This window comes from Clarias gariepinus, chromosome 9 (genome assembly GCF_024256425.1).
Source record: "Clarias gariepinus isolate MV-2021 ecotype Netherlands chromosome 9, CGAR_prim_01v2, whole genome shotgun sequence".
In the NCBI taxonomy this organism is placed as follows: Eukaryota; Metazoa; Chordata; class Actinopteri; order Siluriformes; family Clariidae; genus Clarias; species Clarias gariepinus.
This window is the reverse complement of record NC_071108.1, coordinates 13,402,128-13,427,485: the sequence shown is the minus strand read 5'-3', so window position 1 is coordinate 13,427,485 and position 25,358 is coordinate 13,402,128. Positions and strand designations below refer to the sequence as shown.

The window sequence follows — 25,358 nt, the reverse complement described above, 5'->3', positions numbered from 1 at the left end:
ACTAGATTGATATTATCATTGCTTTGCTGTGGCTTCAGTGGCGTCTGTATCAGATACTAATCTCTATTCTCATGAACGTGTCTCCACCTGGCTGGTGAAAATGAGTTATGGGACTTCATGGAGTCGAGGACGCTGTGTGCAGTAACATAAGAAGACATGTCTGCGTCCAGATGTTGTTTTCAGTCTGACGTTGCCTGCTATGTACATCTACATCTAGTAATGAGTGTGTTTGGTGCTACTGTTATGTCTCAGGAGGGGATTCTCATGGTTTGGTAGCCAGGGACTCGTTTAACTGTAAAATAAATTACATAAACAACCATCCTTTATCTATATCTGCTTATCCTGTGTAGGGTCACAGGGGGCCTGAAGCCTATCCCAGGGAACTTAGGGCACAAGACGTGGTACAATTTGTCTGGGATGCCAACCCATTTACAGGGCATAAACACACATTCACAAACAAAAACAAAAAACAAAAACAACCCAGTTTGTTTTTGGAATGCATTTAAAGGAAACCAGAGTAGCTGGAAGAAACCCACTGAGCATGTGGAGAACATGTAAACTTCATGCACAGAATGGAGCTGAAATTCACCCCACAAGCCTGGAGATGCAAGTTGACCATACAAGCTAATAAAAAGTCACTGTGCTGACAATTAAATAAATAAGTGCAATAGCATTTGTATTTCTGAAACTTTTTTAGTGACATTCAGTATTATGTCCACACTGACACTATTTATAGGCTATTTAAGTTTAGTGAAAGAGACCAGTGACCAAGGACAATTTAAACTAAATTAGTTTGTATCAAGATCTATAATCACTAACTACTGTATACAGTAAGTGCCTGACTTACGAACAAGTTTGGTCCTAGGAGAACATTTGTATGTTGGATTCGTTCGTAAGTCAGACAAAGTGAGTCTTATACATGTTTGACACAAATATACAATGTAAAGCATAAAAAAACAAACACACAGGTTTGTTGTTTTGGTTCTGCATTATACTCTCCCAAGATTGCGTCTCCAAATCGTGAGAGGAATCCCGGTAAGGCAGTAAGGTTAGCTGACCTTGTTTAAAGGGAACTTGGGAAGATGTTGGGTGAGGACAATGCTACATGGTGTTTACTGCGCAAAATGGACGCCATTTTGTCTGAGCCCTGTATTGGACTAAGAACGCTGTCTAGTTGAGGATTTCTGAAATTAGGATTATTCCCCATCGGGAAAACTTTACAGGACATCCATTTTCTATCATCATGCTCCCGGACTGATTCATTAAAACGGGTGCAGCTGATTCATTTCTCATTTACTTGTATACGCACGCACATTCAATTTATCCGACTTTGGACATTTTGACTCAATTCAATTCAAGTTTAATTATATAGCGCTTTTAACAATTCTCATTGTCGCAAAGCAGCTTTACGCAATCAAAAGAAATTATGGAAGTTTGTATGAAATGTGAATGTGTATGAATCAAAATAGTCAGATTGTCCCTGGTGACTAAGCTAAGGGCGACGGTGGCAAGGAAAAACTCCCTGAGATGAAACTAGAAAGAAACCTTGAGAGGAACCAGACTCAACAGGAAACCTATCCTCATTTGGGTGATAACAAATAGCATGGATTGATCTGCAGTGTGTTTATACATTGACTTACACACTGAAAATATTGTATGTAATTGTAATTTTTGGTATCTGATGCAATGCAGTGTCTATTATCCGCGGTCTGTTTGTATCTGTGGAAATTCGTAGCTTGAATGTGATAATTCTGGGACTTACTGTATAACAATAGCTACCTTCAAGCTAAACTACTAGCTAAATTCAAGCGCAACATGAATTATTATTATTATTTGTAATTATTATTATTATTATTATTATTATTATTATCTCAGTAAACAAAAATGCGCATTTCATAGATCAGAAATTCCCAACATGTGTGCAGCCTAAATCAGAGCAGTGTGTGGGAGGTAGAGATAAGGGGGGTTGGGGCGCAGGATCAGGGTCATAGGTGAATTTGTGAACGCAGCCACAATTACTGTGATAATATGATTGATTGATGATATGACTTATTGGTGGAGATAAGGATAGTCATACATCACCTGTCCTTTTACTATGTAAAAAAAAGGTATAAAACTAGAAGTGACCTTTGTTTTTTCCCCTTAAATGTTGTCCTATGTAGAATAGGCAACACAACACATTGGTTACCAATAAGGAGATATGATCTTGATGGTGTTACACTGACGCACTACAATGCAGGCAGCTAGGATATGTTTCAAAGCAAGCGTGCAAGTTTGTCTTTGTTTTTTGTGTGCGTTGCCCAGATGGCTCACTCAACATGTTTTTGCTTGACATTGGTAAACACTGAGTCTTTACCCCCTTTGTGAGAAACCTAATGTGTGCAGATAGCAAATAACCGCATGGCCTGGTGGGTAGAAACCTCTGTTTTAGACCACCAAGGTGAAGCAAAGTGATTTTTTGCCTCCTAACTCTCCTTTAGACTTATGAACACAAGGTCTAAAGGGAAATGTATCACCTCAGCTAAATAAATACCAAATTCCACTTTCAGTGTTTAAATATTAGAGATGCTGATATCTATCAATAAAAGAAAGGTTTTGTCTGTACATTGTTCCGAATTTGCTCTTGATATTTTAACTGTATGTTTCATACATTGGAGGACCAGAAACCAGTCTCAGAAAAAAGTTCTGTCTGTCTGTCTGTATGTCTGTATGTCTGTCCAGTCTGATTTTGTCACAGCATCACGCAAAATTGGCATGACAGAATTTAATGAAATTTTGGCAGTAGTTAGATATTTGTCTGACGTTAAATCTGTGCCATAAATAAAATCAAAACATGGAGTAGCAGTGAAGTTATGAGCAGCTGTGTGCCAGATTACTGTATGTCATAGAATTTAACAGGGGCTTTCCCCTTAAGGTGGGCGTGGATATACGCATTTAACAGAGCCAATCGACATGATAATTTACCAGGAACACAGATTATGTGGAAGACACAAAAACAACCGTAATGCACCTACAAGCCACCAAAATTCTTAAGAAACAGAAACAAAAGCGCAACACAGCATGGCTGAAATATTAGCACTGAAGTGGTATAAGTGAATTTTACAGCGCTGGAGTCGTTTTAAGACAAAACTTGAAAAAACTTTATCTGATCTACTTTTTTGATTTTTCATCTTCGATTCACTCTCAGATTACCAAACAGGGAGTGTATTTGGCGGTTGATGAAAGAAGCGTAAGACAACAAGGCGTAAGATACTTACACTTCAACCTGAAATAATAATAATATCACTGAATTAAAGATGATCAGCTTATTTTTAGTGTTAACCTTTAAACTATTTCTACAAAACTCATTCCCGTCAGCGATGGGTCCTAACGCTAGTGGTGCAGTAAGTAACGCAATCATAGTAAATGTATTTTTATGGAATAGCAAGAAAGGATAGGTGGGTAATGTTATAGTACAAGTACAAGTCTAACAAATACCCGGAGATATTATTAATTTATTATTAATCTACGTATAATGCGATTAATATCTTTTCTAGTTAATCCTGTGTTCCTCAAGCAGAATGTTAATGAAACTATACATAACAAATCTCCAGCTAGGAAAGTGAGAAGTAGAGAACCTGCTTCTCCTTCTGTCCTCTCGTCTCATTCAGACGACTATAGGCAGGAAGGACTGCTTGTAGCTCTGTTTGTTATCATCTCAGAGACAATGAGGAGGAATCTGAGGACAAAGACGGGGGAAAGTGTGCTTTACACAGACAACAACAGAACACAATCTGCTCCCCCCACTACTCCTGCGCTTTACTGCTGCACACTGAGTTACTTGGGCACTTTGGCTTGAAATAGAAATAGAAATTAAGCAATTCATTAATCAGCTGTCCTGCAATGACGCCACTGTTACGCACAACTGAAGGTTATGTTTGACCCCACCGATGTGATGATACACACACACACACACACACACACACACAGAGAGTGATAGCGGCTGCGGGGGGTTGAGGGGGGGGGGGGGGTGCTTAGAGGGGCTGGCCAAGCTGACTGGGCGTGAGAGACGACTCTTCAAGTTCTGCCCAGCGTAGAGGGTGTGTCTGGGAAATCCTAAATCACTCCCCTGAGGGGGAACACAGGGAGAGAGAGAGAGAGAGAGAGAGATCGTAAGACTCCTGAAGAGAAAAATAGCTGGCAGAGCTCACAGTGTGAGGCCAGTGGCCACAGAACAGGAGTGTTTGTGAGGAAGGTGAAAGCTGTTTGCTGTCTTCATTCGTCTTATCAGTGGGAGTTTTGCACTAGTTCATCATGCTTGCTATAGAGCTGTGACGGGGGGACGAATACACATCTGTCTGTTCTCTTGGGATACTTCAATTTACTCTTAGACAGGTAAGCTTAAAAGTTTCAAATCAAATGATTTGGGGGATTTTGGTTACATTTTAGAGGCAAGAAAATAGTTTTAGGTTTTTTTTTTTAGGGAAATTGTGCCCATGATTGAATGCAAGACAAAGAAATAATTACAACTCAGTTACATGTGGATTAACTCTAGACAGTTATAAAACCTAAAACAGACTTCTGACGGTTGCTGTGTTGTAATGACCTGTTTGTATCTGCGTATGGATTTATAAGAATCAGTGGCTGGAGTGTGTGTGTTCTTGTTTGTGTGTGTGTGTGTGTGTACTCCAGACAACCAGACTGGCAGACACCGCTGAGCGTTTTAATAACTTTGTGACGGATATGCCTCCCATCTCTTGGCTCCGCTCATGCCTTGAATGCAACACGGTGGGACGCATCGTTGCAGGAGGGGGGGAGGGCGTGTACATGTGTGTGTGTGTGTGTGTGTGTGTGTGTGTGTGTGGTTTGGAGGTGCCCATATCCTCTCACAAAAACCTGCGAAACACTTCTCAACAAAAGGAAGATTTCATGAATTGTATGTTCCGTGTCATTTAGCGGTGAAGACTCCAAACACAATGCAGTGTTTACAAATGGCAGTAACTTGTCAAAACTTGCTGTTGAGGACTTGGGAATTATGTCAAAGGAAAGGGGGTGTGGGGGGGTGTCTGCTTGCTTTGGCACTATTATAGTCAATCCCAGGCAATTGTTTGATGAGCAAACAGGCATATGATTTCAGTGAGCTAAATGACTACTTTTGGCAAGGGAAGTGTGATTTGTTCATAGCCCTGCTTGTATTCTTGAACTTCCTCAACTAATAAGAGGAAGTGGACAAAAACTCTGCAGGAGCAGACCATAAGGACATTAAGCTGTGATTTGTAGCCATCGGCACTTGTGTCTCTGTATTAAAGGCCAGAAAAGCTGAATGGAGAAAGTGTCGTGACTGGGGTGGAGGACGCTGGTTGATGTATTGCTGCCCATATGGCCAGTTCTGTGTGTGTGAAGAGGAACAGTGGCCTGCCCTATAGTGGACACTGAGAACATTCTGTTCTGTTGATTTTGAGCCGTTGAGGAATTTAGGATTTATAGATTTCATTCCTATGGTAAGGTCTATGGTGAGGTCTCTACTGAGAACTTACAGTGAGGGCTACAGCAGCATTTTTGGTGAGGTCTGGGGTGAAATGTATTTTGAGTAGTGGTGGGTCAGGTGACTAAGGAAACTCCAAGTTGTTGATGTAAGGAACTGAGGATCCAGATTCGAGGATCCAGGTTTGCCACAGCCCATTCTACCCTGCCACCGCATGCAGTGCCGGTCCTAAGCCTGGTTAAAAAAATGGGAGGGTTGCGTCGTAAACCCTGTGTCAAGTTGTCTGCAGGTCAGATGGAAACAGCCGGAAGAAAATTATGGTGAAAAAGATGGCGATATGTTTTAGTGATTTCTATAGTAATAACTATGTTGAGGTCTATAGTGCTTTGTAGAGCAATTTCTAAGGTGAGCATTATGGTGATATATATATGCCAATATCTATGTTGAATTCCATTGGTCGCCATACCACCACCATCAAATTACCACTGTCAAGCCCTTGAGCATTGACCTTAACCCCTTAATTTCTCAGATGTATAATAAGATAAAAATCTGCTTGGGATGGGTTCCTGCCAAATGCTGTGAATGTAAATGTGCTGTCTATAGTTATGTCTATAATTCTTTCTATGGTCTTTGGAGATCTATGATCTGTGATATCATTGCCAATCTCACAGTCTAAGGCGACATTGATATCCTCATAGATCTTCATAGACCAGACACAGATAGTGCCAATGTCACTGTCTATGGTGAGAGATCTATTGCGACGTCTATAGCAATGTCGATTTTGAGATATATTGTAACATCTATGCTCATTTTTATAGCAGTGTCTATGGTAATATCTGTCGTGATAGAATGATCCACCAGTGAGAAGGATTAACTTTTGAGAAGGATTTGATGTTCTGTTCGTTCCATCTTAACTCCACTGTTTTACTTTTTCATGCTGTCCTACTTGATGCATGGCTTTGCCCTGAGAGCTCTTTAAACCCACACACTCACCCAGGCTTTTGTTCTGGTGAACAGGTTTGAATTAATTAAAGGAGATCTGCATTATTCACGAGATTCCCACCAGCTCCCGTGGGGGGTAGATGGGTCGTGAGAGCACCGAGATTGAGAATGGTGGGATTGTTGTTTTGAAATACACTGAATATTTCACTTTTTCATGTATTTAACCTTTTGGTGTATGCGCCTCAGTGTTTGTCAATGTCTCTGTGTTCTCTAAAAGCCGTTTATACTGTAAAGGCATTTCTGAGCTTTGTGAAGTACATAATGTGACCTATAGTCATGGTCTGTTATTGTTGCTAATCCAATCCCCACATAAGCAGATCATACTAGTATACTTGTTTCCAACTAATCTTTATAAGAAACCTTGGAATGGAATTGTTAGAAGAGGTCAGTCAACACACAGGGTCATTTGAACAGTGAACCGTAAATAAGCAGGTTGAGAAAATATGTATAAATCATAACTATCAGATTGTCACTGATGAGCAAGTCAAAGGTGCCGGTGGCAAAGAAAAGACTCCCTGAGATGACTATAGAAAGAGACCTTAAAAGACTCAACAGGGAGCCCATCCTCATTTGGGTGATATCAGATAGCAGGAATTCATCTGCAAGTTCAGTGTAATGGAAAAGGTGTCTAAGATACAGTATTTGTTTGGCAGCCAGGCCACGAGATGAAATAATGTTTCGTGAAATAGGAGTGTTTTGAGAGTGCTTATGAAACGCATGGGAAGACCTTCCAGTTTGGAGAAAACGTGGCATTATTAATTGGAAACCAAAAAGTAAACTAAAGAAAACTGAAAACACAAAACAAACAAAGCTCCTTTGTCTCCTCAATAGGACAGGGCTTTGAAAACTAAAAAATAAAGCTCTCTTGTCCACTCTGGATGAGGTTATCCCCTTTACGGGCTTGTGTTTTATTTAGGTTCTTTTTAACTCTTTAGTTAAAACGGAAAGCGCACGCTAATCATGCTTTGTGCCACTCTTTCTCTTTCCTATGGGATGCTGCTTCTTGCATTTGACTTGACTTGGTCTTGACTGGGTCTTTGTCTTGATCTTGATCTTAATCTTTGGCCCTATACCGGAGCAACGTGCTCTCAAACCTGGTGCTACCTAATGTTTGAACAGATTGCCTCATGCTGGTTTCCAGGGCTCTAAATAAATGCGTTTACAGATGTAGCACATTCGCGCTGACTGCGCCCATGGCATCACATAGCAACCGTGAGGGAGACCGCAGGACAGTGCAAAATGTCACTTTGCGAATTTGCCACCCACGAGACCAGTGTAGCAGGAAAGGTGCTCAGATATATAGTAAATTATACCATTACTATTGTTAGAATTTGGTAGATGCCCTTTTACAAAGTGATTGTTACCTCATTATACCTTTGAGCAGTAAGGGCCTAGCTGAAAGGCCCAAAGGTGACAGCAGGGATTTGAACCTGGGATCTTCCATTACCCCCTGCCACATATTATGTAAAGGGGCTCAGGTACAAAACTGTATAGAGGTTTAAAAATAGCGTAGAGGATGACGTCAGGAACAAACAGGTGGTTTTGAAAGACTGAAAAGTGAGAGCAAAAAAGAGCCAGAGGAAGAATAAGGAAGGATAGAGATTCATTTCAAAAGCAAATGACTTTGATGTGTATCTGTTTGGATGATTATTAAAGATGTTGGGTGTTGAGTGGGTAAAGATCTTAACTGAAAATGTATTTGTCCATTATTTTGCTTTATTTATGATTCCTGATCAATAGAGACATTTCTTACTCACCTGGTGAGCTTTCAGTCTAAGAGCTAACTTGTACTTTTAAACCCCCTATAATATATTTTTACTGATGTAAAAATATTCTAATGACACAGAATTTGTTTAAAGTCAAAATGGATAAAGATAAGACATAAAAACAATTGGCACGTATTTTTTTCCCTACAAAATCTTGAACTGCTTTTAGTAAGTTTTGCTGGAAGACATCAGTCGTGACTAATGTGTGATGAAAATGACCAAACGTCAAAAGTACAGTACCATGCTCTCAGACCTAGTTAACTGATTAGCTGTTATAATTCGGAGCTGCATTCCTATTCAGCCAACAGCTGTCTCTCTACCACACACAGCGAAGAGGTCCTCTGGGCAGCGCCATCTCAGATACCAGCCTGTGGTTATATAAAGCATGGTGCTTGACCCACACTGCATTCCAGTGGGGAAAAAAGAGGCTTAATTACTGTACATTTCAGGCATGCAGGGGACTCGGTGTGTGCTGCTTGCAACTGGAATGGGTTGCTCAAGCAGGTAGGGCAGCAATTGGGATAAAGCTTAAGAACTGCTACTCGCTGTTGATGAACACTGCCATGGCGTTTCATTCACACTGAGATGATACCTGACGATAAGTAGTTGTTAGGAAGTGAACTATCCTTTTGCACAATCCTAATCATACGGGAGTAAGTGAGTAATATAGCATGGCTCTGACTCATTGCGCCATCATATCCAGGTACGCATAGATATGAAATTGTTTTGCTGCTACTATCTTGCTGCTATTGCAAAATTGAGTCACAGTTTATGATTCTTTCGTTCAATATGTGTTTTTTTTTAACTAAACACTCATGCAGCAGGCATTTCTTCTTTAATGCTAGCTGATGATGAGGATAGCGCCTGAGCCTACATGACTTTTGCTCAGCTGCTTGACAGTGCATGCATGGAAAAAATTGGAAATAATACTGCAGGGGATTTCTAACCAGGCATAATCATCACTCAGGGATCACTCACAGGGACCTGTGGAAGTTACCATATGCTACCTGAGCCACACCACATGAAAAGCACTAGGAGTGAATGGGGTGTTGCGTTTCAGGGCTCCGGACACTCCAGGTGCTTCAGGTGTGGAGGTGTGCTGTGTAATCACACAGCTTGTGTCCGGAGAATGTGTGTAGGGTCTCTGATTAGACTCAAGACCTCCGGTGAGGATTTGGTGATTATACATAGGATAGGATAAACATGAGCTTCAGTGCAGAACAGGAAGAGCTTCAGGAGGCTCATCAGATATTTAGCGTGCAGGTTCAGACAAAAGAGTTAATTCGTTCTTCCTGTTTGATTTCTTGTTAACAATAATTATATTAGATTTATGATAATAGGCAGTATGATGAAAGGTGAATAACAGCACAGGTGGAATTGAACTGGTGAAATCTCAGGCTGGAATCTGCCTTTGGTTGCGATGAGATCATGACTTAACATCAGAGCTTTAAGAGAGAAACTGTCATGGTCTGAGATTGGGTTTCAAACACATATACATACAGTAGACACATCACAAAGGGACAAAGGGTCATCTGGCAGCATGATCTCAACTATGTGTTCGTGTGTATAGACGGAGCAGGGCACTGGAATGTAGTCAATATGCACAAAGGATCAATTTGTGAAGTGAAATCACAAAACCTACAATTTTCACTTAATGCAAATGAACTGCATTCACTCCAGTATTAACAAGGCCTTTCAATTCCCTGTCATGCTGGCCCACTATTAAATGCCCGGTAAGTTATATTACTATTATAGGCATTAGTGTAAGGTTTGTATATGCAGAATGGACCAAAAGCCAGAGACCACATTAAAATTTGGGAACTAGACTAAATATTTTAGAATTTGACAACATTCAAGAGAAATAAAGTAAAAAGTTGAATATCTTGAATATTCAATGTGTAACAATGCGGAAGGAATGTAAAATCTCCTTTGAACAGTTAATATTGAGATGTGTCTCCTCTTTCTGCTCTGTAAAGTCTTCCTAACGGCTCTAATCTGAGGTGCTGTTAATTGGTGATTTTTGACTGGTATTTCTAAATGATCTTCCCCCATGCAACAGAGGTTGTTTTGGTCTTGCTCTCCTTGGATGGTCTCCATCAGAACCAGTTCCATCATGGAGCCTACAGTATGGGTTTCATGAATGCACTTGACAATACTGCTCTTTTAGGATCTATTCCAGAGCTGACCTTCACAACGTAAAATAACACCTGACTGTTCTTATTGTTAATTAATTATCTAATGGTATATTTGTTATTTTATAGTTTTTAAATGTCCAGTATTGTTCTAAAATTTTGAAAACTTGTGTTCAAATATTTGTACATGTTTTGGAAAAATCTTACCGTAGACACTCAAAGAACCATGTAACTTTATAGGGAACTTATTTTAATACAGAAATTTCTTTTAAAATTTCAAATTTTAAAAAGATAAAGATTTTTCCAACATATAAATAAGTAAAACTTACAAGGGCACATTTATTTTACATAAAATTGAACAAAAATAAGAATGGCTTAATCGGTTAAGGCTGTGGATTACTGGATTACTGTTCGGAAGGCCAGGGGTTTGACCCCAAGCACCACCAAGTTGCCACTGTGGAGCCCTTAACCTTGCCTGCTCCAGGGGGTGCTGTATCCTGGCTGGCCCTGCACTCTGACCCCAGCTTCCTAACTGGGATACAAATCACATGGAAGTTACCCCTTTGCAAAAAACTGATGAAAATATCTTACAGTTAAACATATCTATACTTTCTTATGCCACTTTCAAACCAAATATAAGATTAACTTATCAACTTATTTCTAATCAAATTGTACAAAAAGTTTAAGCAAAATACTTATTGTTTTGCAGTCCAAAATGCGACTGTAATTTTTTTTTTTTTAAAGTGCACGAAGATTTCATCTTTAAAATCAAATGTTTTTTCCCTGTTTTAGCCCCCACTGTGTATGCACTTTTGTTTTAATGGAATAAATTAAATGTATTTGGCCTTATTTATATAGACTTGCAACATGTACTGAAAAATATATGGAAATAGGGTGACATCAGCTGGGGAGAAATAAATAATGTGTATTTTTAAACTTTGCAAACACACTCCTTCTCTATGCCAACATTTGGCAAATATGATTTGAAATAAGATGTTTATGCACCAAATGTACAGAGATCGCAATTTTAACCGTAAGCACTTAAGTGAACGACATGAATCTGTTCGGATTAGCTCGGCTATATTTTTTTACAAGATGGCAAACGAACCTAGAGTGTGTTTTGTGAAGCCTAGTTAATGCATATGTGAGTAAGACGTTTGGGGTTAGACGTGTGAGAACAAGTGCAGAGATGTTATCAGAGAGTGACTGTGAATCTGCAAGTAAATGTGTCTCGTGTGTAATGTTAAGCGCAAAGAGGCCTCACTTTTATGTCCAATTAGTGGTCCCGCAGGCAGGCCGTGGAATGCTGAGGTAAACAGATTTTGAAAGAAAATGTGCTGTTCATGTGGTCTGAAAAACCCCTTCTAGAACTAGACATATTCTTTATCCTCTGTAATAGGAGTAAAGAATAATTTGTGTAACCACCTCCTTGTTTTTTCTTTTGGTGAACAAAACACAGCACCAGTGTGTCTTATCGTGATATGTTCTTATCCATCATCACTGTACTACTTTCTGCTTAACACCAGTCGAAATTACACCCAACACTGAGACAGCTCAGTCATGTTTTTCCAACAGAACCACAAACACCACACTTAACCCATTACACTCCAATCCATGCATGAAATCTAAACCAGACGCATCTGCTTATGGGTGCAGAATGACACATGTCTAAGCCTGAATGGCATAATGGTGCACTCATGGCCATATGTGATGTATTGTTCTCTTCAATGTCCTTCACAGAACTGAAAATGATGGCCGAAGGGAAGTTTGCCAGCCTTCCCAGGAACCTGCATGTGGGCCGCCAGTGCACTTTGGCCTCCTCCATGGACCTGCTGAGCTCTGGCATGACAGAAGTGCCTTCTACCAGCTACCAGGGAATCTCTATTCATGGCACTCTGCCTCGAAATAAGAAAGGAGGAGCTGCTGGTCATTCTAGGAAATGGGAGATGTGCGGGTCACTGCAACACCCCATGCGTAGCCGCCTGCCCTCTTCACCACTCATTCACAACATCATAGAGGAGAACCAGCCTTTTCAAACATGGAGGGAGGACTACACGGTGCCCAGGTATCAGCAACACATGACAACAGAAAGTTATCCATCCATTCATCCATATTGTGTCTTTCAGAAATATGATGTGTATGATGCTCAAGTTTCATTACATCACAAACACAAACACAATGTAAGGACCTGTGTTTCCCTGTGAAAGGTAATTACTGTTTTGCTGGCATCAGCAACAGGACACAAGGGTTTACTAAAAGGTTTGAGTGATAATATAAATTTTATGCCATGGCCTCGAATCCAAGTGAATACATTTGAGAGATTTTCGAGTGACATGTTGGACACTTTCTCTACCACCACCATTAAAACACCAACCAAGGGAGGTTTCTATAGAGGAGTGGTGTTTATCCCTCCGGTACAGTAACTGAGCCTATTTATGTTGTACTGAGTGACAAAAATAATTGTCTTTATTTATAAAAACGAGCTGTAGGAAGTCACACGTCTTTTAAACCTGTGTTTGAAGTAAGGAAAAAATGTCAGTGTTTGAACTAACTAGTCTTAATAAGCACTAGCAGTTTTGGACCAAAATAGGTTTTAAGAGCAAAATACCACCTCGACAGCATATTTTTAAGACATGTCCCAAGTTTAAGTCTAAGTGCTACTCCACAACATAAATTACACCTAGAAGAGATTGGGGAAAACCCAAGCAAATTAGAACCGTGCCTGTGTTATGCCACTACATTTGCTTGCCCCTGTTCACAAATAGAGGCCTAAGGGAGCTAAATGCAACAGTGCATGGGAGTTGGCAGGCTGTAGGATTTACATGCTTTCCAGTCCCAATTCTGCAATGTAACACAAGCATGGTCTCAATTAGCAAGACATAAGTAAAAGTCATAGATTACAAGGATTTGGGCTGTAGTAGGAAGTGTCATTGTCTTTGTGTAGTGCAAAAGTAAATTCTATAGTCATAACAGCACTACTGGCTCCACGTAAACATACAAAATCATGAGCTGCTTTAGATGTGAACATTTTTAATATGAGAAAGTAGGAAATGTATTGCATTGTCTTAATTGCTCTTTATTGTAATTGGGTAAGCAGCATGGTGGTGTAGTGGTTAGCCCTGTCGCCTTGCACCTCCAGGGTCCGGGTTCAATTCCTGGCTCTGTGTGTATGGAGTTTGCATGTTCTCCCATGGGTTTCCTCTGGGTACTCTGGTTTCCTCCAACAGTCTAAAGATATGCAGGTTAGGCTAATTGGCCAGATCAAATTGCCTGTAGTGTGTGAATGGGTGTGTAAGTGTGTGTATGTGTGTGTGTGCCCTGCAATGGATTGGCATCCTGTCCAGGGTGTACCCTGCCTCACACCCTAAGTCTCCTGGAATAGGCTCCAGGTCCCTGCAACCCTGAATACAGGATAAAGCGGTGTAGAAGATAAGTCAGAGTGAGTGAGTGTAATTGGGTATGGTGATATATACCTGGTTGGTGTTTAATGTGCTACTACTGTAGAATTCAGGACTTTCCTAAATTCCTGCCGTAATGATGCCAAAACTACATTGCAAACAGAGAGCATGAACTCGAACCTGCCACCTCTTCCAGCTGCTGCTCTTCCCGTTACAGAAATAAATCCAAGTGAATGACACATTGTGGTGTCAGAGTGGGCCAACCTCTTCAGCCTGCCTTACTATGTAATTATGTTTGACACATCCTCCCCTTCACCACTGAAATGCTGCTCCAAGAATGCATTCCTGACACATCAGTTTAAACACTGACATACAGCTGGCTCAGATAACTGTTTATATACTCAGCAAAAAAAGAAACGTCCCTTTTTCAGGACGGTGTATTTCAACAATAATGTTCCATCATGTTAATGTAATCCAAATAACTTAACAGATCTTCATTGTAAAGGGTTTAAACAATGTTTTCCATGCATGTTCAATTAACCATAATCAATTAATTAACATGCACCTGTGGAATGGTCGTTAAGACCTTAACAGCTTACAGAAACTAGGCATTTAAGGTCACAGTTCTAAAAACGCAGGACACTAAAGAGACTTGTCTACCGACTGTGAAAAACACCCAAAGAAAAGATGCCCAGGGTCCCTGCTCATCTGCGTGAATGTGCATTAGGCATGCTGCAGGGAGGCATGAGGACAGCTGATGTGGCTAGGGCAATAAATCGCCATGTCCGCACTGTGAGACGCCTAAGACAGCGCTACAGAGAGACAGGAAGGACAGCTGATCATCCTCGCAGTGGAAGACCACGTGTAATAACACCTGCACAGGATCGGTACATCCGAATATCACACCTGCGTGACGGGTACAGGATGGCCACAACAACTGCCCGAGTCACACCAGGAACACACAATCCCTCAGTCAGTGCTCAGACTGTCCGCAATAGGCAGTCCATGAGGAGGAGATGCACTGCAGTACTTCAAGCAGCTGGTGGCCACACCAGATACTGACTGGTACTTTTGATTTTGAGCCTCCCTTCATTCAGGGAGACATTGTGAAACATTTTTAGTTTGTCTTATGTCTTATGGTGTTGACTCTCTTAGTATTCATACAAATATTTACACATTAAGTTTACTGAAAAAAGTTTCTTTTTTTGCTGAGTATACTTTCGGGTGCTTCCGTTAGGGGACACCACAGCGGATCATCCGTTTGTCACAATAATTTTTGTACAGGTTTTATGCCACATGCCCTTCCTGACATAACCCTCCCCATTTTATCTGGGTTCGGCACTGGCACTGAGACTGCACTGACTTGTGCACCCTGTTAGCTGGGTTTCCTTATCAGTGAATTGGACCTTAGTCCCCCTAAGAGACAGGCTTAAATACACCCACTGTACTAACGGGGCAGCTGGTTTAGATAACTGCTTAGGAAATAAACATTCATGCAACAATCACAATAAATGATGAGTTTTGGAATTGTTTAGATTAAAAACCTTAGAGTTCTTCAAAAACTTTTTCCCTTTTTTTTTTATAATTTTTTCCTTGATATTAAAAACGTAATATTTCACTTTATTTTTCAGTTGTTACATTTTGTTTATGTTGTTTGTTACTCAGATGCAAGTATGTGCATTATTGAGTAACTATACATAAGAGTGAGGAGTATAAAGGCTGGGAATAAGTGTTGGTCATTAAAGGGGTTTGTATTTTTACTTTACCAATTTGTCCACTGCCCAGACAAAAAAGTTCCACACTCTGATATTTCCACCACCTTTAGCTTGGATTATGGCATACAGTATGGCAGCCAGTTCATGTGGGAAAAAAGATTCCTTCTGCTCCCCAAACCCCTGGAATACGCATGTACGCATTTTTATCAAGGAAGATAAAATCCATGGATGTGATAACCTGGTCAACCATGGACTTCATTTTTGCTACATAACAAAATGCTGAGACTAGACCTGAGCAATTAAAGCCCAGATCATAACACTGTCTCCAGAGGTCTATACAGTGGCCACCATTCATGATGGCGTGTCGTTTCATGAGCTTTTAACCCTGTCACATCCATCCCCCTGGAACAGGGTCAATGTGAACTCAAAAGAACACATGAGATTTTTCCATCGCTTAAAAAATTTACAAAAAATGTATGCTTCCTAGGTGTTTATGGCCTCACATCTTAGTCCCAATCTTGTAATTTCTTGTCACACTGGAATTTATACCCCCTTTTTTTTCTTTTTCATTTTACTATGCAGCTTCACCGAGTATTTAAATGATCTCTGATCTTCTTTTACTCCATTTGATTTATGGAGTTAACAAGTCAGCATGATCCTTTTAATAATGTGTTAGACAGTTCTTAACCAATTCAAGACTTTTTAAATCTCCTTTATTGTTTTATTTGTCTGATGCAGTTCAATAATTTTTTATTTATCTTTTTTTGTCTGGGCATTATACTTCTGTCAGTTACCAACAACAAAGATATCATCCTCATTATCATCATAATCATCATCATCAAGTCGTTTAAAATGTAAAAAGTTTCTTAAATGACTTTGTAAATGACTCTTTGGGTTAAACAAACAAAAAAATAACAATTTATTATTATTATTATTATTATTATTATTATTATTATTATTAATTTTATTAATTTTATTATTATTATTATTATTATTATTATTATTTATATTATTATTATTATTATTATTATTATAAGTAGTAGTTGCAGTAAGATTCAAGATTCAAAAAACTTTATTAATCCCAAAGGGAAATTGCTTTTTTTTTTCTTATGTCTTCACTCTTTGCTATAAAAAAAATCCGTGTCAGTCTTCTCTTTAGTATTTCTTTTTGACCCTGTATTTATTCCTTTTTCATCTTGCTATGTCTCTTTCCTCCCGTCTCTGACTGAGTGCTACACCTTTAGACTTGTGAGTCTCGTCTCCACTGATATCATCACGACGCACCAACAAAGCCTTACTGTTTCCACTTGTCCGCTGGTTAACCAGGTCGACTTTCTCTGATAACATCTCTCACTCACAACAGGAGACCTGGTCAGGGCAGCAAATACACTTGACCAAACTAGAAAACATTCATGGAACAGGCTTGAAAAACAGCAAGCATGAGGGAAACCTTAATGCTTTAAGCTTAATATTAACTTACTTACTTCATTCTTCATATTATATAGATTTTTCTTACTCATACAGATGAAATAGCGCATTGCCACTGGATAAAATGGTGGAGATTCTTGGTAATGTCATTGGTTCTAACAACTGTTTTAAATCTGAATTCAGCAGCCATTAAAAGTTTTTTTTTCTAAATCAAGCAAGACACTAATATAAAACTACATATATTTATCCTTTATTATGTATCACAATATCACGCCACACTGAGATGCCAAGATATGGCAAAACTGCTTGGTATAGGTAATACTTATTATGGTAATTATTCCTTTCCAAGCCACATCAAAGTAACACCACTGCCCCCCTTACTGTACACAAATAATGGCCAAAGTATACAAAGTATGTAATTATAAAAACACTGTTGCGTACAGTGGTGAACAAAATAATTGTGACTAAAGTAACTTTACCTAACTTTACCCCCTCAATAACTATACATTCAAAATAACTAAGTATTAGAGCAGAACTTTTAGAACAGTGCATTATAGTTATAGAAAATTAATTAACACCTACTGATCAATCAGCATCAAGATCTCAACTGCACTGTGGTATAAACCTAAAATCTCTCATGACCTCAGACAGCATAGAAATAAGAGACATGTTTGCTGAAAGATGATATTAAATTCTGCGATAATAGTTACTCACATTACAGGGCAGAATGAGAAGGTAGTCTAGACATGAATTTTTACTCCACTAGTGTTTTGCTATACAAATACAACCTTTGGATACAATCCAGTGTGTGTATGTGTGTGTGTGTGTGTGTTAGCAGTGTGTTTGGCTTACCGCGAAGACAAAACCATGTGTTAGCTGACATTTCGAAGGTTACCTAACACTGGTCTGTTATTTTACTGCCACTGAGGACAGGAAAGGTGAAAAATGGCTGTTGTGCACTAAAGAGCGCCGCCGACTGGGCAGCTAGCAACGACCTCTCATCACCATAACAACACCTGGTTGCAAGTCTGCATGACATGCGGAAGAGGTGATGAAGGCTGTGTTTGTGATAGACTCAGAGAAAGATAAAGCCAGAGTGGAAAGTGGAACAGGAAGGAAGGTACACAGAAACCGAGTAAAGCAGAGTAGGATCAGGATCAAACGCTTCCTGGCATTTCTTCCTGTTCACTTCCAGTTTTACTGTATAGATGTGGATTTAATAGAGACGTGCTCAGGAGTTGAACCGGCATTCAGGAGACGTGATTTGGTCTGTCACTGGGAACTGGGAGCAGTAGAGTGTGTACAGTAGAAGTTCAGGTGAGTGACTATGAGAAGCCCTGCCTCCTACGATCCTATCACTGGATAGTGAATGGTTGTAAACCAGTGCAGGAAATCTACTATAACAGTTTATCTGTACTGGATTTACTGAGACACATACTGTAGATAATGAAGAGAAAGTTATGGATGTGCTTGACTTGATCAGGCTTTGAATGAGAATGTAAGAGAACTGATTGTGGGAGAGAGATGGAGGGGATCATGGAAAGGCAGTATGTATGTTTGTTGTATGAGTAAGAATATTGTTATAAAGGGATAAAAAGTGTTGTAGAGATGATAAAGAGCAGATCTGGCTATTAGTGTGTGGGTTTAGTAGGTTATTATAGTTATATCTAAGAACAAAAAAATACATTTGAAATACTACTACAGTGGAACCTCGGATTGTGAGTAACCCAGTTTGTGTGCGTTCCGCAAGACAAGCAAAAATTCTAAATAAAATGAAATAAAAAATTGTACTGTTTATTATAACTCACGTGTGCGTACACGTGAAATGGAAAAGCATAAGAAAGGTTAATGATCCATTTTCTCTCGTTCTGTGTGTCAGATTTGACATGATTTGTTCATTTACTATTGGGCACGCATGCGCAAAGCATCACAAAAGCTCCATATGTTATATACAGGAAACAGAAATGAGTAATTACCTTTGAGTCTTTTTGGTCCTGAGTCGTTCGTTCTTTTGTCATGTGACTCCCATAGACGCTATGCAGTGCAGTACACAGGAAGCAGAATTGAACGGTTCTCAATGAATCTTCAAGTCCCGATTCGTTCATTTCTTTGTCACGTGACTCCCATAGTCGATATGCGGTGCGATAGATTCAAAAGAACGATCGATTCAGATAAGATATGACAGGTGAGCTACTTATTCTGTTTATTATAATACGTCCTTAGCTGCATTGTAATATTTTCATTACTTAATCTATAGCCAAAATTTGTGTATGTAGACGTATTGGGGGTCTTTTTATGAATAATGCAACATTTTATTTTATTTCTGATCAAAAGAACGAAATGAACTAAATGACTCAAAAAAAGATTAGTTCATTTTAATGAACAAGAATTGAAAGGCTTCCCATCCCTAGTGTGTGTGTGTGTGTGTGTGTGTGTGTGTGTGTGTGTGTGTGAAACTTAATAAAAGAGGAGGAAGAGTTACTGTGTATGATGAGAAGAGAGAGAGGGGAGGGTCTCATTCCTCCTCTCCCCTTACTTTAGCTTTACACACACACACAAACAGACAGACAGACAGACAGACACACACACACACACACACGCACACACAACACACACACACACTTATCTGTCTCGATTTATTTTCTTTTTTTTTAAGGTTAAGTGCAGGGTAATTTTTGTTTTATTATTACTTCATATTTCATATTAATAATTTTTATGTATTTCTTTTTTTTGAGCTGTGGAACGGATAATTTGAGTTTCCTTTATTTCTTAGGGTAAAATTGGCTTTGATTTACAAGTGTTTTGGAACGAATTATGCTTGCAATCCAAGAATCCACACTACTAGTATTACTATTAGTAGTAGTAGAAGTACTATTACTGGCAATGCCAGTACAACTAGGAATACGACTACCACTAGTAACTACTACTATTGGGGGTATTATAGTACTAGTGGTATTAAGGGAGCAAGTTGCATTATTGGGAGTCATGTGCTTGTTTACTCCCGTGCCATAGTGCATCCTTTGGGATTCCATCTGTGCTCTACTTTATTGGACTTTGCACATTAGAAAAATCTTCAGGCAAAATCAAAAGCTCCCTACACAGTGTACTACAAGCTTACACCCCATTTTGTTTACACATGGACGTGTTTTTCATGGAATATTTTATGGAAAATATGATTTGGACTTGGACGGACGTTACTTTGCATAAAGTTGCTTCATGAGGAAATTAAGTGTGCGTCATGTAGCCTTATGAGCATGAAAGTATATCCATAAAAACAAATAAAAGATAACAAAACCGCATGGTATGAAAACGACTGTGGGTATGGGGGTGTAATTGTAGAGATGAAAGCTTGCCGTATGAGGGACACACACTACACAGGATCTGATACCAACATTTCCTCTCGAGCATCTAATAGCTGCCACACTGTTGATTGTGTGTATGTGTTTTCTGTTAGGCTCAGGCACACTAAAGGCAGACGAAAGCTGATTAAACATCCGCTAGGTTCTAACTGTTGATAGAGCCTGGATTGCTTTCTGCACCTGCGTCATCGTGAAGCCCTTCGCTTCCCGGAACGACTCGTTTTTTCTCACCTTGTCATCATCGTCCCCAAACAGCTGTTATATGTCCAGCAGCCTGAAGCACAATACAGCCCCATAAATCACACTATAAGACTTTTATCTTTTATTCATCAGCAATCAGACAGGCTCTGGAAACAGTTTTTTTTAGAACTCATGTCTGGCTCATGGCTCTGTTTTTCAAGTTCGCTTCTAGATAATTATTCTTGTCTCCTGCGCCATCTAGCAGGGGCTTAAAGGGATTTCCTTTTACTGTGAGTGTCAACAAACATTTTTAACTATCAGGTTTGTGTTGGATTGTCTTGTAATCATGTCTGTAGTCCTTACATATGCAAGCGAGTGCACACACAGATACACACACACTCATGTTCTGTTCCAATAATAGCGTAAATGTAGACATATCTGGTGGAAAAGACGGTCATGACAGCAATGAAATTAAAGAGCTAGAAAGAGAGAGAGAGAGAGATCAGGTCAAGCGTACAGTATAACTATATGTGTACACGATCTTAAATAAAATGTTTGAGATGTTCCCGAAATCCAAAAACAGCCTCTCTCTGTGTGTCCTTCTCATGACCTGAGAGTTTGGGAGAAACTCAACAGCTCAACCGGGTAAAAATCACTACTTTGAGACACAATGCAGCTGCGTCTTGGCAGAGGTACAGGAGAAAGGGAAGAGAGATGGATGGGTGTCTCTGAAAGGCTCTCGGTGGGATGGAGACCAAATGGGGTGGTTCTGACAAGCCCAAATCCTAACAAAAGCCCTAAAACAGTGTACACAGGTCTCTAGGACACGGTTAGCTGTTTAAGTGGCCGGTATTTGAATACAGAAATCACTCTTTCGGAAAACATGATGCTTCGTGTCCAAATGTCAGAGTCGGTCTGAAAATATATATGTAAAAAAAAAGAAGAAGAAAGGATCTGAGTGCTCAGAGCAGCATTGTGCCGGTTAAATGTGTGCAACAGGACAAAAAAAAAAAAAAACAGTTAGTAGGCAGATGGTTTTTACTTTCACATGGGTAGTTATTACAAATACTAACTATTTCACAAGTTGTAAAGTATAACAAGGCACAGTATGTTACATCATATACAGTATATATCATAATTATTAATATTATTATCAATATGCACTGTGACTCCAATCACACAGTGATTATTAATCCAATAAGGTTTTCACTAAATGCCAGAGTGTCTGCTGCTATGGTGTGATGGTGGTTGTTATTCACTAATATTTCCGGTAGCTTTTTTGCATCAACTAAAAAAAAATAGAGGAGAAATGGGGCTCGCTGTACCAAAAATAAACCTTTAATTGCTTTTTGAACAGAAATGTATTAAACATGCATGCAATGCAGCGTCCAACAAAATGGACTCTATTTGCAGAGGTATTTTTATATTGTCATAAAAAAGGTCTTTATTTTTTTAATATCGCAAAGCTGGGATGCTTAATGTCAGCAGCAGAAAATAACACATATACCTTTGTAACCTTTAATTTGGCCATGGAAGTAATCCCACATCGCAGAACCACTTTCGAACTAAAATTTGTTCGAATTAGAATGACATCATGTTTTCTTATATATATAAAACATGATGTCATTCTTATTCTAACGGATTTTAGTTTGAATAGATAGATAAATAGATAGATAGATAGATAGATTGATAGATAGATAAAGAAAGAGAGGGAGTTGTGTCTCCAGGGCAACCTACACCTACATGTTACTGTCAAATGTTTTATAAGATCCTAGACTCGGCAACAGATCCTGAACAGAAGCCTTTATTCCCCCGAGGGTGCAAGACACCCAATCATACTGCCTGCTGGAAATCAAGACAGAAAGAAGAAAGAGAGCAGAGAGGGCGTCATAAAGAACGGAGAGAAAGAAAGAAGGCTGTTTTTTTTTTTTAATGTAAGCCCAGATGAAAGGTGGTTAGCTGGGGGCAGGCCAGGTCATGGCCGGTGTGGTGGTGGTGGAGACGGAGCTAAATGCAGAAAAAGTCGAGCAGCATGCCTCACCACTTTAACTAACAATGTGCTGGGACGAAACTCTTTTCGGCTTTTACCAGCACATTTCCTGCGTTCCACATTCGGAGAATAATGCAGAGCATGAGAGAACCGAGCAGGGGTCATTACTACAGGTAGTGTACGCCAGATGTGGATTACCATCTAAATTCCACAGGCAGGGATACGATTTATTTTAAACTCAATTCTATTTGCGCTGACTATACTGAACTTTGCTGTCTTATATGTTGATGTTTTGTTTTATTGCATGAATATCTTGCATACTGTACATCGGAAAATATTGGTCTGACCATAATCCAACAGAATTTCAGACAGTGGGGGGTGGGGGGTGGGGGGATTACAACCAAATCTTAAGCCTTTGCGACTAATCTCAGAATTTTCCCTTATATTCTCCGCTCTCATATCGTGCTTCATAAGGTATTTCCTCTTGTACAGTATTTGGATTGATATGATCTGTTATCTGTAGTACTGTGCGTGTGTGTGTATATGTTGGGGAGGGTTTGGACTTGCACGACTGTGTGAAGTGGTCAGTGATTAGTGGTCAGTGGCCAGTCTTCCTCAAGCACACAGACTGTAGACTGACACTCAGGAACAGGGAAAGGGACAAGCTGAATGCAAGTGAATGTGTTCACTTAAGAGAGTTCTGTCTTTGTGTCGCAGGGACGCTGTTGGCATGGATCCCACCATGGATTATGTCAAGGTAAGAGCTTTCCTTCTGCATGTGTGTGTGTTTCTGTTTGAAGGCCGTTGTCCGTGCATACTAATGTAAAATGCTTTGTAATAGTGTTTTCCGAAGTGTTTTAGCTGACTGTGTATGGTGTTTCATGTGTAGTGTCTGTATATGTCCTGTAATAAGTGATTGCAAATTAGCATGTTAGGAATGTTGAGAGATGAAGATATGGAGAACACTGATTAGATACACTCTGTGAATATACAGCGTATATATTGTGATTGGATTAGTTAAAGAGATTTTCAACATATAAAAAAGATAAAAACGTCCTTTTAATTATACATTATAATTTATGCAAGGTAGAAACGGTTGTAAATATACCTTAAAGGTCTAAATACAGTATGTACCTTAATGATGCTCCACTACAGTTATATTCCTCTAACTTAAACTTCTCTAGTCTGTCCATTCGTCTTCATTTTTTTTTTCGTGTGATTTAAGATATTTAAGTTTACTGTATCTTATTTAAAGTGGTGCTTTGGTAAGAAGAGTCGAGGACCCCTGATCCCTGGAGAGCTGCTACTGAAACACAGGAAATACTAGAGCAAGAGTTTACATGAGCATCATCAGATCGGCTCTGAGAGAACATTTAGAGCGCATCATGTACAATCATGCCATAACTTATCATTAAAGGTATTACGACTCAGAACTTTGCAGATTAACAGATAACTAAATTCACACACTGTAGTGTCACTGAGCACGCACAATGATAGCTTGTCATTAGAAGGTTATAAAACCGAGGAATATTATCTAATCCAGTTCTTATAAGTCATCGTCGGTCGTCATCATCATCATCATCATCATCATCATCATCACACATAATCTTGTTCTAAAGGTATACCTAGAGGGCTGTTTATTTCTCACAATGTGTACTGCCTGAATCATGTTTTTCAGTCTGCATTATCTGATGAGGTCTGTCAGTTCCCTCTGTCACCACACATCCGGCTCTCTCGGGCAGCTGAGATGCCATCCTTCTTACACACACAAAAAGCCCTGATCATCTAAGGCCTTGCAGGTCTTTGTGAAGAGTAAACTCCTGACCGGCCCACCTCAGGCATACAGTACAGAGTAAAGCAAACAGCATGCGCACACACACACACACACACACTTAGTCAGAGGCTGAATTTCATTCACCAGCACTTATAATGCTGGAGCATTCCATTTGATGAGGTGCACGGTGAGTCAGAATGATGACTGAATAGAGTAGAATCTGAATCTCATTGTGAAACGCAACTTGATAGGAGGTAACATGATAACCCACATATTATAAGCTTTCAGTCAAAACAAAACTGTATATCTCGTGTCGAAAGGACGGCAATCCGAGGCGCATACGGAATTCATGTAAAAAATATATAGTTTTTTTTTTTCTGATTAATGTATAAAGGCAAGAGCAGCAAAACCTGCTTTAAATGGAAGTAGAAATGGACTGATCATCCAGAGGGATTATGCAGCATCAGATAACATCAGCAAGATCAAGGTGGAAATGAGTGTCTTATTCGATTTAATACAATCTTATTTGCATAACATAGAATATCACAGAAATACAGATGTAGATTTAGATCCCTAATGAGCAGGTTATATCTGTAATATCCAGGTAACAATCCAGTGAAGTAAGAGTGTAAGACATGGGTATGCAATGCTTTGGGAAACCTGTAGAGTATATACGCATACTAGACCATCAGAAGTCCTAAGGGTCAAGGTTTTATCAGGGTCAGGGTGTGTGTCATTTTGTTTCTAGGTCTCGAAAAGGTCTCAGGTTCAAACCCAATGAACACACAATCAAGTTACCACTGTTGGCTCCTTGAGCAAGGCCCTTAACCGCTCAGATGTATAATGAGATAAAAATGTAACTCGCTCTGGATAAGGGTGTCTTCTAAATGTAATGCTTCCTAAAGTCATTTTCCTCCTATTAAAGGCTTAGATTTAAGAGCTTCGCTCATTTTCCACTATCTCACGTCAGTATGTCCTACTGTGATACAGTACTGTATGTCCCGGCAAACCACATGTCCTTCAGATCTCCCTGATGAAAGTGCACCTTGGCTTGGTGTCAGTAGTTGCTGTAGGATTTCCTGTGATCTGCTAAAACTGACACTACGGTGACAGATCATTTATTACACGGGCCACATGGGCAACCTGAGGA

At 39.5% G+C, this 25,358-nt stretch overlaps 1 protein-coding gene across 5 annotated transcripts in view; it reads left to right on the top strand.

Annotated features, from left to right (window-relative positions):
• Positions 1 to 25,358, top strand: part of bcar3 (BCAR3 adaptor protein, NSP family member) — a 72,603-nt gene that overhangs the window by 19,090 nt on the left and 28,155 nt on the right. For 2 of the 5 annotated variants that reach the window (XM_053503880.1, XM_053503882.1), the window contains 2 exons: positions 12,105 to 12,429; positions 23,152 to 23,191. In XM_053503880.1, coding sequence (XP_053359855.1) covers positions 12,105 to 12,429; positions 23,152 to 23,191 — 365 coding nt within the window. Of the gene's footprint in view, positions 1 to 4,152; positions 4,375 to 12,104; positions 12,430 to 18,426; positions 18,453 to 22,398; positions 22,608 to 23,151; positions 23,192 to 25,358 lie in introns of those variants that run through there. The other 3 variants (XM_053503881.1, XM_053503885.1, XM_053503884.1) reach the window with 3 other exon arrangements.